At 45.2% G+C, this 15,542-nt stretch overlaps 1 protein-coding gene across 1 annotated transcript; it reads right to left on the bottom strand.

Annotated features, from left to right (window-relative positions):
• Nucleotides 1-8,856: 8,856 nt before the first annotated feature.
• LOC136463047 (putative transcription factor bHLH041) lies at nt 8,857-11,523 on the bottom strand. Its single transcript, XM_066462090.1, has 5 exons — nt 11,443-11,523; nt 11,271-11,285; nt 10,292-11,137; nt 9,440-9,916; nt 8,857-8,943 (listed from the first exon to the last, which is right to left on the bottom strand). Exons 1-5 carry the CDS (start codon nt 11,506-11,508, stop codon nt 8,857-8,859), a joined length of 1,491 nt encoding a protein of 496 aa, XP_066318187.1. The 5' UTR covers nt 11,509-11,523.
• Nucleotides 11,524-15,542: the final 4,019 nt, after the last annotated feature.

Raw genomic sequence — 15,542 nt, 5'->3', positions numbered from 1 at the left:
TGATTGGCTTACATTCATCCATCTTGAATCTCTTGAGAAGATCTTTTGTGTATTTCTCTTGAGAGATGAAGATGCCTTCTTTCATTTGCTTGACTTGAAAACCAAGAAAGAATGTATGCTCACCAATCATTGACATCTCGAACTCCTTTGACATCAATTCACCAAATTCTTTGCATGAGTCTTCATTTGATGATCCAAAGATGATATCATCAACATATACTTAACAAATGAAGATATGCCCATCAAGCTTCTTGGTGAATAGTGTGGCGTTGATCTTCCCAATGGTGAAGCCCTTCTCAATGAGGAAGTCTCGAAGTCGCTCATACCAAGCTCTTGGGGCTTGCTTAAGCCCATATAGTGCCTTGGACAACCTATAAACATGATTAGGATATCTAGGGTCTTCAAACCCAGGAGGTTGATCAACATAGACTAGTTCATTAATAAAGCCATTTAAAAATGCACTTTTTACATCTATTTGATATAGTTTCATTTCATGATGTGATGCATATGCAAGTAGGATATGGATGGCTTCTAATCTTGCAACCGGTGCAAAGGTCTCTCAAAAATCCAAACCTTCAACTTGGGAGAACCCCTTTGCAACTAGTCTTGCCTTGTTCTTCACAACGACACCTTGATCATCTTGCTTGTTACGGAACACCCACTTTGTTCCAATGACTCTTGTACCTTTTGGTCGCTCTTCAAGAGTCCAAACTTCATTACGAGTGAAGTTGTTCAACTCTTCATGCATGGCATTGATCCAATCTGGATCTTTAAGAGCTTCTTCTACCTTGGTAGGCTCATAGTAAGAGACAAAAGAGTGATAAGCAATAAATGAAGCAAGTTTTTGAGATCGAGTCATTACACCCTTTGATGGACTCCCTATAATGAGATCTTGTGGATGATCTTGTAGGAGAGGTGTATTTCTTCTATTGACCACTTGAGGGGGAGGTTGTGGAGCATCAACATCTTGTGCTTGTATCATCATTTGCTCATGAGAGATATGAGTATCTTCATTTTCTACTCTCCCATCTTTTTCACCATCTTGTGGCACGCTTGATGAAGAAGGTTGATCAATAACTTGTACATCATCTTTTGGCTTGATATCTCCCACCGGAATATTCTTTATAGCCTCCCTCAATGGTTCATCACCTACATCATCAAGATTCTCATGCGCTCCTTGGGAGCCATTAGATTCATCAAATTCCACATCATATGTTTCTTCAACCAAGCTGGTGGTATGATTAAATACTCTATATGCTTTGGACTTTGATGAGTAACCAATAAGAAAACCAATATCACAACGTCTTTGGAACTTCCCTAGGTGTTGCCTCTTTTTGTAGATGTAGCATTTGCAACCAAACACCCTAAAGAAGGAGACGTCCGGCTTCTTCTCATTGAGCAACTCATAAGGTGTCTTGCCAAGGAACTTTTGAAAGAATAGGCGGTTGGATGCATAACATGTGGTATTGATTGCTTCCACCCATAGAGCTTCGGGGGTGTTGTACTCATCAAGCATTATTCTTGCAAGAGTGATCAATGTCCGGTTCTTCCTCTCAACTACACCATTTTGTTGAGGAGTATAAGTTATGGAGACTTCATGTTTGATTCCAACTTCATCACAATATGCTTCAATGTTTGTGTTGTCAAACTCTTTGCCATTATCACTTCTAATCTTCTTGAGCTTCACTTCAAATTCATTTTGTGCCCTCTTGGCAAACTTCTTGAAGCAAGATGCAACTTCGGATTTGTCATGAAGAAAGAATACCCATGTATACCTTGAATAGTCATCAACAATCACAAGACAATATAGATTTCCTCCCAAACTCTTGTATGTTGTTGGTCCAAATAAATCCGTGTGAAGGAGTTCTAGCACTCTTGTGGTTGACATGAAAGCTTTGGTTGGATGAGTATTTGCAACTTGCTTGCCGGCTTGACACGCACTATAAAGCTTGTTCTTTTCAAACTTCACATCCTTCAACCCTCTCACCAAATCATTCTTCATAAGCTTCTTGAGTGAGCTCATCCCAACATGCGCAAGTCTTCTATGCCATAGCCACCCAAGTGTTGTTTTGGTGAATAGGCAAGTCTTCAAATTTGCATCTTCGGAGGTGAAGTCCACTAAATATAAGTTGTATCTAAATCCATTGAATATCACTTGATTATCATCTACCTTGGATACAACAACCTCCTTCTCGGTGAACAAGCATTGGAAGCCAAGATCACATAATTGTCCAACGGATAGCAAGTTGAAGCTCAATGAAGCAACATATAGCACATTTGAGATGGAATGATCATTTGATATTGCCACTTTGCCCAATCCTTTAACCTTGCCCTTTGAGTTATCTCCAAATGTTATTCTCTCTTGTCCATCTACCTCTTCATCTAGTGAGGTGAACATACGAGGATCACCGGTCATATGTTGAGTGCAACCACTATCAATAACCCAATGACTTCCACCGGTCTTGTAGTTCACCTACACACAAGAGATTCAAGCTTTAGGAACCCAAACTTGTTGAGGGCTCTTCACCTTCTCAACAAGTGACTTAGCCACCCAAATCTTCTTAGGCCTATTCTTGTTAGGGGGTCCTAAGAACATGACTTTCATCTTTCCACTAGAATCCTTTCTAAGTATGTAGTGAGCATTGAAGGCAAAGGGTCTAGCATGCTTGGGCAAGGATTGTGGCGATGGAGTTTGGCACTCATGAGTAAAGTGGCCTTCTTGTCCACACTCAAAACATCTCTTTGGCTTTGGCTTTGGCTTTGATTGTTGTTGTTGAACTTGAGCCTTCTTCTTTTCTATACTTGCCACATATCCAATGCCACTTCTATCCATCTTCATGACGGTGTTCATGAGTAGCTCACTTTGGAGATGCTTGCCTCTTGCAAACTTGCTTAATCCCATCTTGAGATGCTCTTTCTCTATCTTGAGCTTCTTGTTCTCTTCCTTGAGAATATCATTGTTCTTCTCTTCCTTGAGCTTCTTGTTCTCTTCTTTGAGCTTCTCATTCTTAAGGATCAATTCTTCATCATGATCAAGAGTTTCTATCACGATGGTGTTGTGGCTTTTCATCTCTTCAAGATCTTTTATGAGCTTTTCATTTGTATTCTTGAGCTTGACATATTCATCATAGTCATTGCACTCAACCACTTTCTTGCCTTTGCCACTAGATCCTTGCTCAATGCTCTGATCAATCAAATCATCACATGATGTAGCTATATCAATCTTAACAACATGGTTAGTAGCATCATGTGGCTCATTTGGTAAAAATTCTTGAGCAATAACAAGAGTATCATAATTGATCTTTAGAGTTGTATGTTCATCTTTTAGCTTGTTGTGGCTAGTGATGAGCTCATTGTGCACCCACTCAAGTTTATCATGTTTATCTTTAAGCTCTTTCTTAGAAGATTTGAGCTCCTTGAGTTTGGATGATATAGCATCATTTGTTTCTTTAAGCTCAACATTAGCCTTTTCCAATGTATCGCATTTTGCTAAGAGTGAATCATTTTTAGCATCAAGCTTTTCATTTTTAGCTCTACTCTTTATAATGATCTTAGTGTATTGTCTTAGTATTTTGACAAGATCATCATATGAAGGTGAATCATCATCATCGCTATCACTATCATCATCACTAGCTTGCTCATCATCACTACTATCATCATTATTAGTTACCTTGCATTCACCCTTGGCCATAAGGCATAGGTGTGTAGAGGATGATGGCGATGGTGGTGGTGAAGATAAAAGATCAATAGCAATGGCGGCCACCTTCTCATCTTCACTATCATCATCGGATGATCCACTAGATGAATCAATATCCATGAGCCAATCACCGATGATGTAGGCCTTTCCACTCTTCTTCTTCTTGTGGAAGTCCCTTTTTTGCCATCTCTTTTCTTGTATGGCTTGTTCTTCTTCTTCTCATCTTCATCTTCGTTACTTGAGTCATCTTTCTTGCCCTTGTTCTTGTTCTTGAACTTATTTTTCTTGGGCTTGGTGCATTGATGTGCTAGATGACCAAGTTCACCACAATTGAAGCAATCCATTTCGGAGATTGACTTTCTTCTAGAGCTTGTGAAGAACTTCTTCTTGCCGTCGAACTTGATGCCACTCTTGTTTAGCTTCTTTAGCATTTTGGTGGCTTTCTTCACCATGAGAGCAAGATCTTCATCTTCATCTTCTTCATCACTTGAGCTCTCATACTCAAGTCTTGCTTTGCCCTTATCTTGGCTAGCTTTGAATGCTAAGTCCTTCTCTTTCTGCTTGGTAGAGGATGAGCCATCTTGTGGCGTGATGTGCATGTACATCTCATGAGCATTGATCTTTTCCAAGATTTGTGTCGGTGTAGCGGTGGAAAGATCACCTTGGTGTAGCACGGTCACAATATGCCCATATTTGTCAATGGGGAGGACACTCAAGATCTTTCTCACAACGTCGGATGGTGACATTTGAGTAAGTCCAAGCCCATTGACTTCCTCTACAAGAACATTCAAACGTGAATACATCTCATTAGCACATTCTTTGGGAAGCATCTCAAATGAATTTAGCTTTTTAATCATAAGATGATAGCGTTCCCCACGCTCACTCTTGGTTCCCTCATAGAGCGCACAAACGTCCGACCATAGTGCATGGGCATCTTTGTGGTTCCTTACGCGGTTGAACACATCTTTGCAAAGGCCTCTAAAGATAGTGTTTCGAGCCTTTGCATTCCACTTTTCATAATTAACCTCATCGCCTTGTAAGTGTATAGCATCCCGAGGTTTTGGGAAGCCTTGTGAGGCGGCTCTAAGAATACCAATGTCTAGAGCTTCTAAGTACGCCTCCATGCGGATTTTCCAATATGGAAAGTCATCTCCCTCAAAGATAGGAGGAGGTTCATCCCCGTGAGACATCTTGCTCTAAGCGATTAAGCTTAAAAACGTGAGCACGAGGCTCCGATACCAATTGAAAGGATCAAGATGCCCAAGAGGGGGGTGAATTGGGCTAATTCTAAATTTTCTTGCAATAAGTAAATCCTACGGTTAGCCCAATTAACCCCTTGTGCCTAGAAACGTGTTTCTATCAATCTAACGCACAAAGGACTTGCAACCTATGTTCCAAACTTACTCTAGCATGGCAATTCTATGAATGTAAAAACAAGTATTGAATTGCTCAAAGTAAATGCTCAAAGTAAATAGAGAGAGAGAGAGAGGAACGCGACGATGTTTTGCCGAGGTATCGGAGAGTCGCCACTCCCCACTAGTCCTCGTTGGAGCACCCGCGCAAGGGTGTAGCTCCCCCTTGATCCGCGCAAGGATCAAGTGCTCTCTACGGGTTGATTCTTCGACACTCCGTCGCGGTGAATCACCCAAAACCGCTCACAACTTGAGTTGGGTCACCCACAAGCTCTGTCAGGTGATCACCAAGCTCCCAATCACCACCAAGCCATCTAGGTGATGGCGATCACCAAGAGTAACAAGCACGAACTCTCACTTAACCACGCGAAGCCTAATGAGAACGGTGGATGCACACTTTGCTACTCTTGATTCACTAATGAGGCTACTCTCTTAGATTCTCAAATCTCAATCACCTCACTAGGACCTTGCTCTTCTTGGCACTCACAAAGGTGTTTCTCAGCTGTTGGAATGAGCAAAAGTGACTCCACACACGAGTGGAGCTTCTATTTATAAGGCAGCCTGAAAAACGAACCGTTATGTGCCTCTACGGGGTGACCGGACGCTCCGGTCATGTTGACCGGATGCTCCGGTCAGTTCAACCAGCACACCTGTGTTTACGTGTTGACCGGACGCAGCCCGGGTCCGATCACCACTGACCGGACGCGTCCGGTCGCATTTAACCCTCACTAGAACCTTACTGTACTCGACCGGACGCTGAACCCCTAGGGTCTGGTCAGTACTGACCGGTCGCGTCTGGTCGCAGAATTCCTTCTCTGAACCTTACTGGAGTCGACCGGACGCTGGTCCTCAGCGTCCGGTCACTCGACCACTCAGCGTCCGGTCGCACCGAATGCAATCTCCTTGGTCAAATGAACTGACCGGACCCTGCGGCCAGTGTCCGGTCGCACCGGAGCCAGCGTCCGGTCAGTACTTGACCCTCCATTCACTTCCAACTCTCGATCATATGTGAATGAAGTTTGCTCCATTGGATCTTAGGGCTATTGTGGAGCTACCTAGTGCTAGTTTTAACAAGTGTGCACCACACCTAACTCACTAGACTCATCTAGGTCAAGCTACCCGTCCATACCCCCCTTAATAGTACGGCCAAAGAAAAAATAAAGTCCTAAACTACTCTAAGTGTCTCTTCAACTCCAATTGACACTTAGAACTAGTCATCCTTAACCTTGTCGTCTATCCTTTGAAACCGAAACGATTTCCATTGTAGGGGCATGACCATCTTGATTGCCCAATTGATCTCCATTACCATGACCTAACTTAATTGCCTCTGCAAAACACACGTTAGTCATAGTAATCTTGTGTTGTCATTAATCACCGAAACCCAATTAGGGGCCTAGATGCTTTCAAAATGGATGGACCAAAAAATAGTCGGAAATTTTACCGCTTTATTATTATGTATAGATATAGATATAGATATGGATTTACACTCCCGTGTTTCGTATATTAATGAAACTTAGTGTTCTTTTCATACAAGTTAGAACAATGCACGTCTAGGAATGATACGGAGTCAGATTCCAAGATGCGTCAAGCAATTACAAAGTTCAATTTAAGAACGTATTAGAACAGATTATGATTATTGAATAAAACTCTAAACTGCAAATTGTTCAGATGACCATATAATAAGATAGATGCTCCATTACAATTCAAGGACACATTTACTAGTCAACTAACAAACGAATGGATCATGTAAATATACTTCCATATGTGTTTAGCTCCATAAAAAATTTTAGGGTTAATTGGAACCATACCATTACAACTTTCACGGATTGAAAAAAACTAGTACCATTATTATTCATCATATTGGAGCCAAGGTTCCAGAAAACACGCTAGGCGCTAGGCAGGCGCTAAGACACCGATTAGCGCTTAGGACGTGTAAACATAAATTAAACACGATTAAACGTTTGCACATCTGCCACGTATTAGGAGATTTAGTTGTATATAAATGTGAAAGAATTCTCTAATCGGAGCGGTGCCATTACAGTTCTTGTGCATCTGAGATACACCATTTTGTACGCTCTGCATATCGTTGGGCCCATGCACAGGCATCTGTATTTTCGTAAGCCCCAAAGTGCCCCTGCTACAACCTCTCTCTCCATCTCAATGACATGCAGGGTCTAGCCATCATCCCCTCCTCCACCTTTTAATAATCTATATTCAACAATATAGAATCAAAACTCTATATTGTGCCTGGACGTTTGCTATAGTCAACTCGTATGAGTATGAAAGGTTTAGAGATTTTATCAACGATTGTATCATGTGTTCCAATTTATTTCATGATCGAACTCCGCCGAGCCTTAGCACATAAGTCGTCTGGGCATAAGAGAGATGCAAATAAACCATGGAAACACTTCGTATTCCAATTCATTTTGAAATCAGACTATGCACTGTGTCTAAACACACTACTCTAACTTATACGTACAAGTATGGAAGAGATGAGTTTGTCAGTATCTATCGGACGATTGTGAGCGATGAAGAACAAGAAAATATTTCGCTCTTTAATATTATATATAGATCTTATGGATACAAATTATGATAGCATTGAGTTTGATAATCCCTTATTTCTAAATTTCGTGTTAGTATAATTGTTTGACCAAGATGGAGAGAGAGAAACATCGATTGTTTCTTTGTTAGTTGCCTCTAGATACTTTCTCTGTTTCAAATTATAAAGTTGTTTTTGATTTTTTTAGGTATTTTACTATATATCTAGCAAAAAAACGACAATAATTTATAATTTAAAACGAAGAGAATAGTAAAAATATGCTAATCCAAGCAATGAGCAAACCATTGGTTCAATGACCAAAAGTAGGATAGGCGTTCAGGGTGCAATCCTAATTACTCATGAACGAATGGGTTTTAGGGTCTGTTTATTTGAGCTATGGTTTTTAGCCTTTTAGCTTAAAGATATGACTTTATAGTTAGGCAACATATCAGGTGCAAACCAATCAACCTGTGTACATTTAGAAACTATCAATCAGGACCACTAGATGCTGATTCAATGGATGGGGCGAGGGGGCTTAAGCGCAAAAAAAAGGCCGACGGGTGGGGGGCTTAAGCGCAAAAAAATCCCACCTCACCTCATCAATTGGATCAGCATCCAGTGGTCCTGATCGGTAGTTTCCAAGTTTACATAGGTTGGTTGGTTTAGTTTTTGGCTTCTGGCTGATGATTTTTTTATTGGCTTTTGTACTAGATTTTTAGCTTCTCAACACGTTGAAAAACTAGAAAAGCTCATCAGAACATGTATCATTTTAGCTTTTCGAAAGCTAGCTCAGCAGCTAGACTATTTGTTTGAACTTCTGAATTTTGCATTGCATGGTAGAAATCAGTAAAAAGCTAAAACAAACATACCTTCGGGACAGAGGAGCCATACTAAGGATGCTCTTGTTATGATCATTAATTAGTAGTGGAATAATTGAGGCGCAATGGGTGCGTAGTGGGAGTATCATCATGCACCAGGCACCACACCGCCCATAGCCAGAAACTACGCTCTTGGACGACACGTACGTCCATCGGCCGGTTATGCCGGCGGAGAGGGGAAAATGTCTCCGTTTAATTTAACACGCACGCTCCACACGACAGACGAGGCAACAAAAAACGGGCGCCTCCGGATTGGGTTTGGGTGGGTCGGGGCGTCGCTCCTCTGGTCAGCAGAACCAGAACGAACAGGCGAGTCGATTCGCCGGCCGTCTACGAGTCGTCCGACGGCGGTGTCGCGGAATCCTCGGCAGCCTTCCTCACAGCCTCCCTCAGCGACGCCGCGTCGAACTCGCCCGCCTGCAATATACATACACAACTTAATTTTACTATAATTCGATTTGAAATTCCAGTTTCAGACTGTAAATACGACCAAATATACTACGTACAGTACAGTACAACACAGCCTCCTCTGCTTCTGCGTGTCCAAGAGGGGGCAACTGGAGAGACAGAGACAGAGAAAACTACGGCTACAGCTACTTTCCAGGGCCCAGCCCAGGCAGGCCTCATGCATCAAAATCTCAAATTTGTCCGTTTATTCAATTTTGAAAGCCTTGAAGTAGCTTCTCAAATGCTGCTAGTACCCACCACAGCATTTCCATTCTTCCTTCAAATTAGTTTAATTTGGATTATTTTTTATAAGGAACCGTGCGTGTGGTTCAATCAACCTTTCAACGAGTCTGTAACGTGTGCGTCCATATAGCTTTTTAAATGCATGGCCATGACCCACAAACGGAAATTAGAGTGCAATTATATAGGTATTATTATACTTTTATGAATTCAATAATAAGCTTACCGTTGCTCGCAGCGTGAAGGTGGCCTGAGCAACATCACCGCCGCCATCGCTGGGCCGGCCGGCGTTGACGTCCACCACCGCGAAGCACCCCATGTCCTTGATCACGGCCAGCGCGCGGGCCACCAGCTCCGCCACGTCGCCCTGCGCCGCCCGCGCGTGCACACGCACGGTCACCGCCTCTCGCCCGGGCGGCGGCAGTCCCGCTGACGACGACGACGAGGTCGACATGCCGCTGACGTCGCCGCCGGCGCCCGTCACGTGGACCTGCACCCTCTCCGACGACGACGGCGTGCCGCTCATCAGCCCCTGCAGAACCACTACTCGTTGCTCCAACGACGACGAGCCGCCATTGGCGTGCCGATGGTGGTGGTGAGCTCGGCTCTCCAGGCTCCGGTTCTTCGCCTCCAGGTCGGCTATTTGGGCTACCAGAATGTTCATGTAGTCCAGCGTCTTGGCCAGCACGGTAGCCTTGTCTTTCTACATTGTCAACAATGGAATGCACATGCAAATTAGTGTAAAATTAACAGTGATTAAGCCAGATTTAAGCTACCTTTTTTTTTGCTACAACCTTAAAACTAGTACGCACCAAAAGTGTATGTCTAATAAAGTATATCAAAATGGCCGTCCAAACTAAATAAAGAAAACAAAATACAGTGGTATAAAATGTGTAGTATTTCATGCATACAAACAAAGCAACTCTATTTCTATGAACAAAAATGGAGTTACACAACAATATATATATGTATATATTGAGGATTAATTAATCAAGCAAATCATCTCTTTTTTGAAAGATCAATATAATCAAGCAAGCCATTCATCATATACGTACTGTAATTGCGGAGTTTATATTACCTTTGATCCCGGCGGGAGCAAGCCTCGAAGCGCCTCGAAGCTCTCGTTGAGCCTCTCCCGCCGCCGCCGCTCCGATATCATATGGTTGAGCTGGCTGCTCGACGGCACTGCCGACGACGACGGGTCATCCTCTCCCTCCTGTCCCCGCTGCGGCATCGTCGTGGTGCCACCAGCACTGCGCTCCCGGCTGAACCTAAGCATGTGCATCCTCCTCAGGATGGAGATGCCCATCTTGATCATGCGCTGCCCTGGCGCGCCCGGCGGCCGCCACGGTGCCCTGGGCGCCAGCGCCGCGTTGTACGCCCGGAACGACGTCGCCGCACCCCGCCGCCGCGCGCGGTGGTGGTTTCCCGGAGGAGGAGGAGGAGGCGCCGTGGCCGTGGACGGCGGAGTGGGCAGCGCCGAGGAAGACGAGGCGGAGATGACGTCGAGCATGGCCTGCGCCATCGCGGCGTCGTCGGCTTCGGCGCTCGGGAAACAGACGTGGCCGGGCCCGCCGTGCCGGACGAAGGGGAGCGGCGGGCGCGGAGGAGGCGGTGCCACTGGCGGCGCCGCCTGTCTCTCTACGGAGGACGGCGCCGGCGTCACGGCCACCGTGCGTTGGAGCGACGTCGAGACATCGGCCGCTGGGCTGCCCACGGAGACGGACGGCAGAGAGGACGACGGCGACGACGGCCGCGTCGGTGGCAGCTGGAGCAGCTCCTCGAGCAGCGATTGCTGGAAGAAGTCCTCCGAGAAAAACTGCTGCAAGGTGGACTCCAGGCTCCTCGGGGATCCGCCGCTACTTGCCGCCGTCGACATGCCGATCTCGATCTCGCCGCTCTCGCATCCCATGAACGCCGCCATCTACGCAAGCCAATTCCCAAGAAATCGATGATCATGTGTATACTGAAGTTATATATACATCTTTATTGCAGGATCGAGTATATACATATATATAAAATGTGATCATATGTATGAGGTGATGAAGAAAACAAACCTTGATGCCAGCTTCCTGCAGCATCACAAGCAAGAGAGAATGAAGCAAGCTCAGGATTAATTCGAGGATGAAGAGAAGCGAGGGAAATCAACAACAAAAAGAAGTGCAGAATCAAATGCAGCAATAGTAGACAAGACGATGGCGTACAACAGATGCATGCACCAACACCGACCTGATAGAACTGCTGCTGCACTGGCAGCGACGTCGAGGATGAGAGGTCGTGCGCCGGCAGCTCCATGTACGCGCGGCCATCCTTGTACGCCCACCCCGGCACGCACCTGCGGGCACACACGCATGCAGAACCGCCATGGCTGATGAGTGAATTGAAATTAAATCTCAAGTTACATTGCACATCGACGCGCCGCGCGGCGGCCGGCGGCTACGTTGGGTCGTCGTCGCCGGCATGCATGCGTGCACATGGTGTATAGTAGAGATAGTGGGCGAACCCGGCGACGGGTGGGCAGAGGGAGCCCCGGTAGGCGTCGAAGAGCGCGCGCAGGCGGCGGGCGTCACCGAGGCTGGGCCGGTCACCACCGCCGTCGCAGAGCCATGCGTCGAGGCAGCACAGAAGACGGGCGCTGCGGGCATACGTAATATCAATTCAATCATCCATGGCCAATCGATCGATTCAAATCCGGATGCATTGCGAATACGTGCACGCTGTGTAGCTAGCTAGGTACGGTACCTGGTGGCAGCTGCTGCCGAGGTAGAGGAAGAAGACGAAGCAACTGGGTGGTGGGGCTGGGCAGGGATGGCGGCCCAGGCGCAGAGGTAGGCGCAGCCGGGGACGCGCGCCGCTGCCTGCTGGAGGATGCGCAGCCGGGACTCCTGGCCGAGCACGAAGAGGGTGTCCATACATCAGCCGGCAAGGGCGACGACGAGGTCAGGAGGAGAGTTGTGCTCCATGGCTGGCTGGCTTCTCGATGTCCGCTAGCTTGGTGATCGAGTCGGTCGTCGGCCGTTGCTATTTATATAGAAGTATACGGGCCATCGTCAGCCATGGCGGTGAGGAAGACGATGTGTGCAGTGCAGATGTGTACGCGTGGGCATGCATATGTGGTCATGTGGATGTGCGTGGAGCGGAAAAGTAGAAAGAGTAGGACTGGACATGGACATGGACTGGTAGTGCGGTGGAGCGGGGAAGGTGAGGTTGGCGGTTGGCCTGTTGGAGGCTGGACGGAACTGGAGAGGCTAGGCCTGCAGCGGAGGGAGCTCAAGGGGACGACGGGGTTGAAAAGTACTAGTGGTAGGCCAGGCCAAAAAGGGGAAGACACCAAACAGCAGGTCGTTTAATGGTCGACGCCTGGGTTTGGCTGGCGACTCTCCGACTGAGATTGATGTGATCGTGTTAAAAGCACGATCTCTAGTTATAAATCTAGCATATCTATTTATACTTAGAATAAATCGTGAATTCTAAAAGCATCTACTAGTACTAGATTAATAAATAGAGTGAGGAAGAGAGGGGTGAAGGGGGTGCAAATCATCGGCCGTCTTGGAGGAAGACGGGCTCCCCATCGCGGTGCTTGGTGAAGTCCCGGTGGCGGTGCTATGTTGAAGGACGGCGGTGCAGTGACGGCGTTGGCTGGTGGCGGTGCTTCTCGTCGCTGGCAGCGCCCCCTCTGTGATCGGTTAGGGTTTAGGACTGTAGGTGGGGTGCTAGGCGGCTCTGGCGAACCTCATGCTTGGCGCCCCGGCCCCCACCTTCTATTTATGGCGCTGTGCGATGGGGGTCCACCAACCATATTAGGGTTGGGCGCCCCCGATCAGGACACGGATCCAAGGACCCAATTGACCGTGGGTCAATTGGGCTAACATTCTCCCACTTATCTCATTTATAACTTAAACTTAACTTAACTTACTTTCTCTTGTTCCTATTTCATCACAGATAAGTGCATAAAGCGTGCCTCATCGTCACGTTCTCTTGCCATTAGATTAAACAGCTACAATGCACCTCTCTGTTTTGAAACAGATTCTTAACTAGGCCCTTATTGTCTAGGAATCATAGGCTTTCCCTTAACCCCATGCCGGCTAAGTGATCTCTGAACACGCTGGGTGGTAAGCCTTCAAGACTAATTATATGATCCCGGACTTTATCTTTCACAACATAATACTTTATGTCAACATGTTTGGCAGCACCACTTGACTTATTGTTGTGAGCATAACATGCTGCTGGATTATTATCGCAGTATAACTTGAGTGGTTTGTGTATGTCGTCTACCACTTTCAACCCGGGCCTGATTTTCTTTAGCCAATTCACCTACCCTGTGGCCTCATAACATGCTACAAACTCGGCATACATTGTGGACGATGTAGTGACGGTCTGGTTTGAGCTTTTCCACGATATAGCTCCTCCAGCGAGAGTGAATATGTATCTTGACGTGGACTTTCTTTGATCTCCCGCATAATCAGAATCTGTGTACCCCTCTATGTGCAGGGAATCAGATCTTCTATATGTTAGCATGAGAGCCTTCGTACCTTACAGGTAACGTAAAACTTTCTTTACTAATTTCTAGTGTTCTATTCCTGGATTACTCTGATATCTGCCAAGCAACCCGGTAACATATGCTAAGTCAGGGCAAGTACATACTTGAGCATACTGTAAACTTTCGACAGCTGAACTATATAGAACCACTTTCATTTGATCGATCTCATATTGATTCCTGGGGCATTGAAATTCCCCATATCTGTCGCACTTGACTATGGGAACAAGTGATGACTTATAATTTCGCATACTGTATTTCTTTAGAACTTTTTCTAAGTATGCCTTTTGTGATAATCCTAAAACCTCTTTTCTCTATCTCGGTGAATCTCTATTCCTAGGACGAACGAAGATTCACTGAGATTCTTCATATCAAACTTTGAGGACAAGAACTTCTTTGTTTCTAGTAGTAGATTGACATCACTGCTAGCGAGCAAGATGTCATCCACATACAAGACTAGAAAAATGTATTTCCCATTCTTGAACTTTGTATAAACGCAATTGTCCTCTATATTTTCTTGAAACCCAAACTTTCTTATTGTACTATCAAACTTCAAATACCACTGTCTTGAAGCTTGCTTTAATCCACAAATGGATTTCTTCAGGCGGCATCCCATGCGTTCTTTTCCTTCCACAATAAAACCTTTCGGTTGTGCCATATAAACATTTTCCTCCAAATCCCCATTTAGGAACGTCGTCTTTACATCCATCTGATGTAATTCTAAATCGTAATGTGCTACAAGCGTCATTATGATTCTAAAAGAATCCTTACATGAGACTGAAAAATGTCTCATTGTAATCTATGCCTTCTTTTTGCGTGAAACTTTTCGCTACAAGTCGCGCTTTAAACTTTTCTATATTCCCTTTGGAGTCATGTTTAGTTTTGTAGACCCATTTATAGCCTACTGTCTTGGCTCCTTTAGAAATTATTTCTAAGTTCCAAACTCCATTTGTTTTCATTGATTTCATTTTATCTTCCATGACTTCAAGCCACTTGGATGAGTGAGCGCTTCTCATGGCTTCTTCAAATGAGGTGGGATCACCCTCCATTTGAAATTCCTCACATTCATAAACTTCATAATCATCAGGAATGGCTGATCTCCTGACTCTTTGAGGCCTTCTAGGGGCCTCGTTAGATGATGCTTGTTCTACATGAGGCTGTTGTTGCTCTCCCTCACGTGTGACAACGAGTTCCTAGGGATCCTGAAGGACAGGTTCCTCATGCTTATTCATTGTTGCCACAAAAGAACTAACAACAGGTGCTGTTACTATAGTGTCTTGCACTGTTGGTACAGCAACAGGTAGCATGAAGAATGGTTCCTGAACCATAGGAGTGGGCACATACACCTGCTTCTCTTCAAAACTTATTTCTCGCGCTACCATGCTCCCCTAATCATATCATCCTCCAAGAAGACAACATGTCTTGTTTCTACAAACTTTGTTTGTCTGTCAGGACAATAGAAGCAATAACCTTTTAACTTTTCTAGATAGCCAATGAAATGGCAGCTGACTGTCTTGGAGTCCAGCTTCTCTATATTTGGTTAAATACTTTTGCCTTAGCTAGACAACCCCACACACGTAAATAGTTTAGTGAGGGTTTCTTTTCTGTCCACAACTCATACAGTGTCTTGGGCACCGACTTACTTAGCACTCGATTAAGAATATGAATGGCGGTTTTTAACGCCTCCATCCATGAACTTATCAGTAAGGTAGAGTAACTTATCATGCTTCTCACCATATTCATTAAGGTACGGTTGCGTCTTTCAGCTACTCCATTCTGCTGAGGCTCGCCC

The sequence above is a fragment of the Miscanthus floridulus genome, chromosome 7 (genome assembly GCF_019320115.1).
Source record: "Miscanthus floridulus cultivar M001 chromosome 7, ASM1932011v1, whole genome shotgun sequence".
NCBI classification, from domain to species: domain Eukaryota; kingdom Viridiplantae; phylum Streptophyta; class Magnoliopsida; order Poales; family Poaceae; genus Miscanthus; species Miscanthus floridulus.
The sequence above is the reverse complement of the archived record's forward strand: the minus strand, read 5'-3'. Positions and strand labels throughout refer to the sequence as shown.

Excerpts from the sequence above, each read along its gene's own strand:
- LOC136463047 (XM_066462090.1), bottom strand. The coding sequence starts at position 11,508 with ATGGAGCTGCCGGCGCACGACCTCTCATCCTCGACGTCGCTGCCAGTG. Across the intron at positions 9,917-10,291 it reads TGCTCCCGCCGGGATCAAAG|AAAGACAAGGCTACCGTGCT; the intron begins GTAATATAAACT and ends TTGACAATGTAG. Across the intron at positions 8,944-9,439 it reads CCTTCACGCTGCGAGCAACG|GCGGGCGAGTTCGACGCGGC; the intron begins GTAAGCTTATTA and ends TGTATATTGCAG.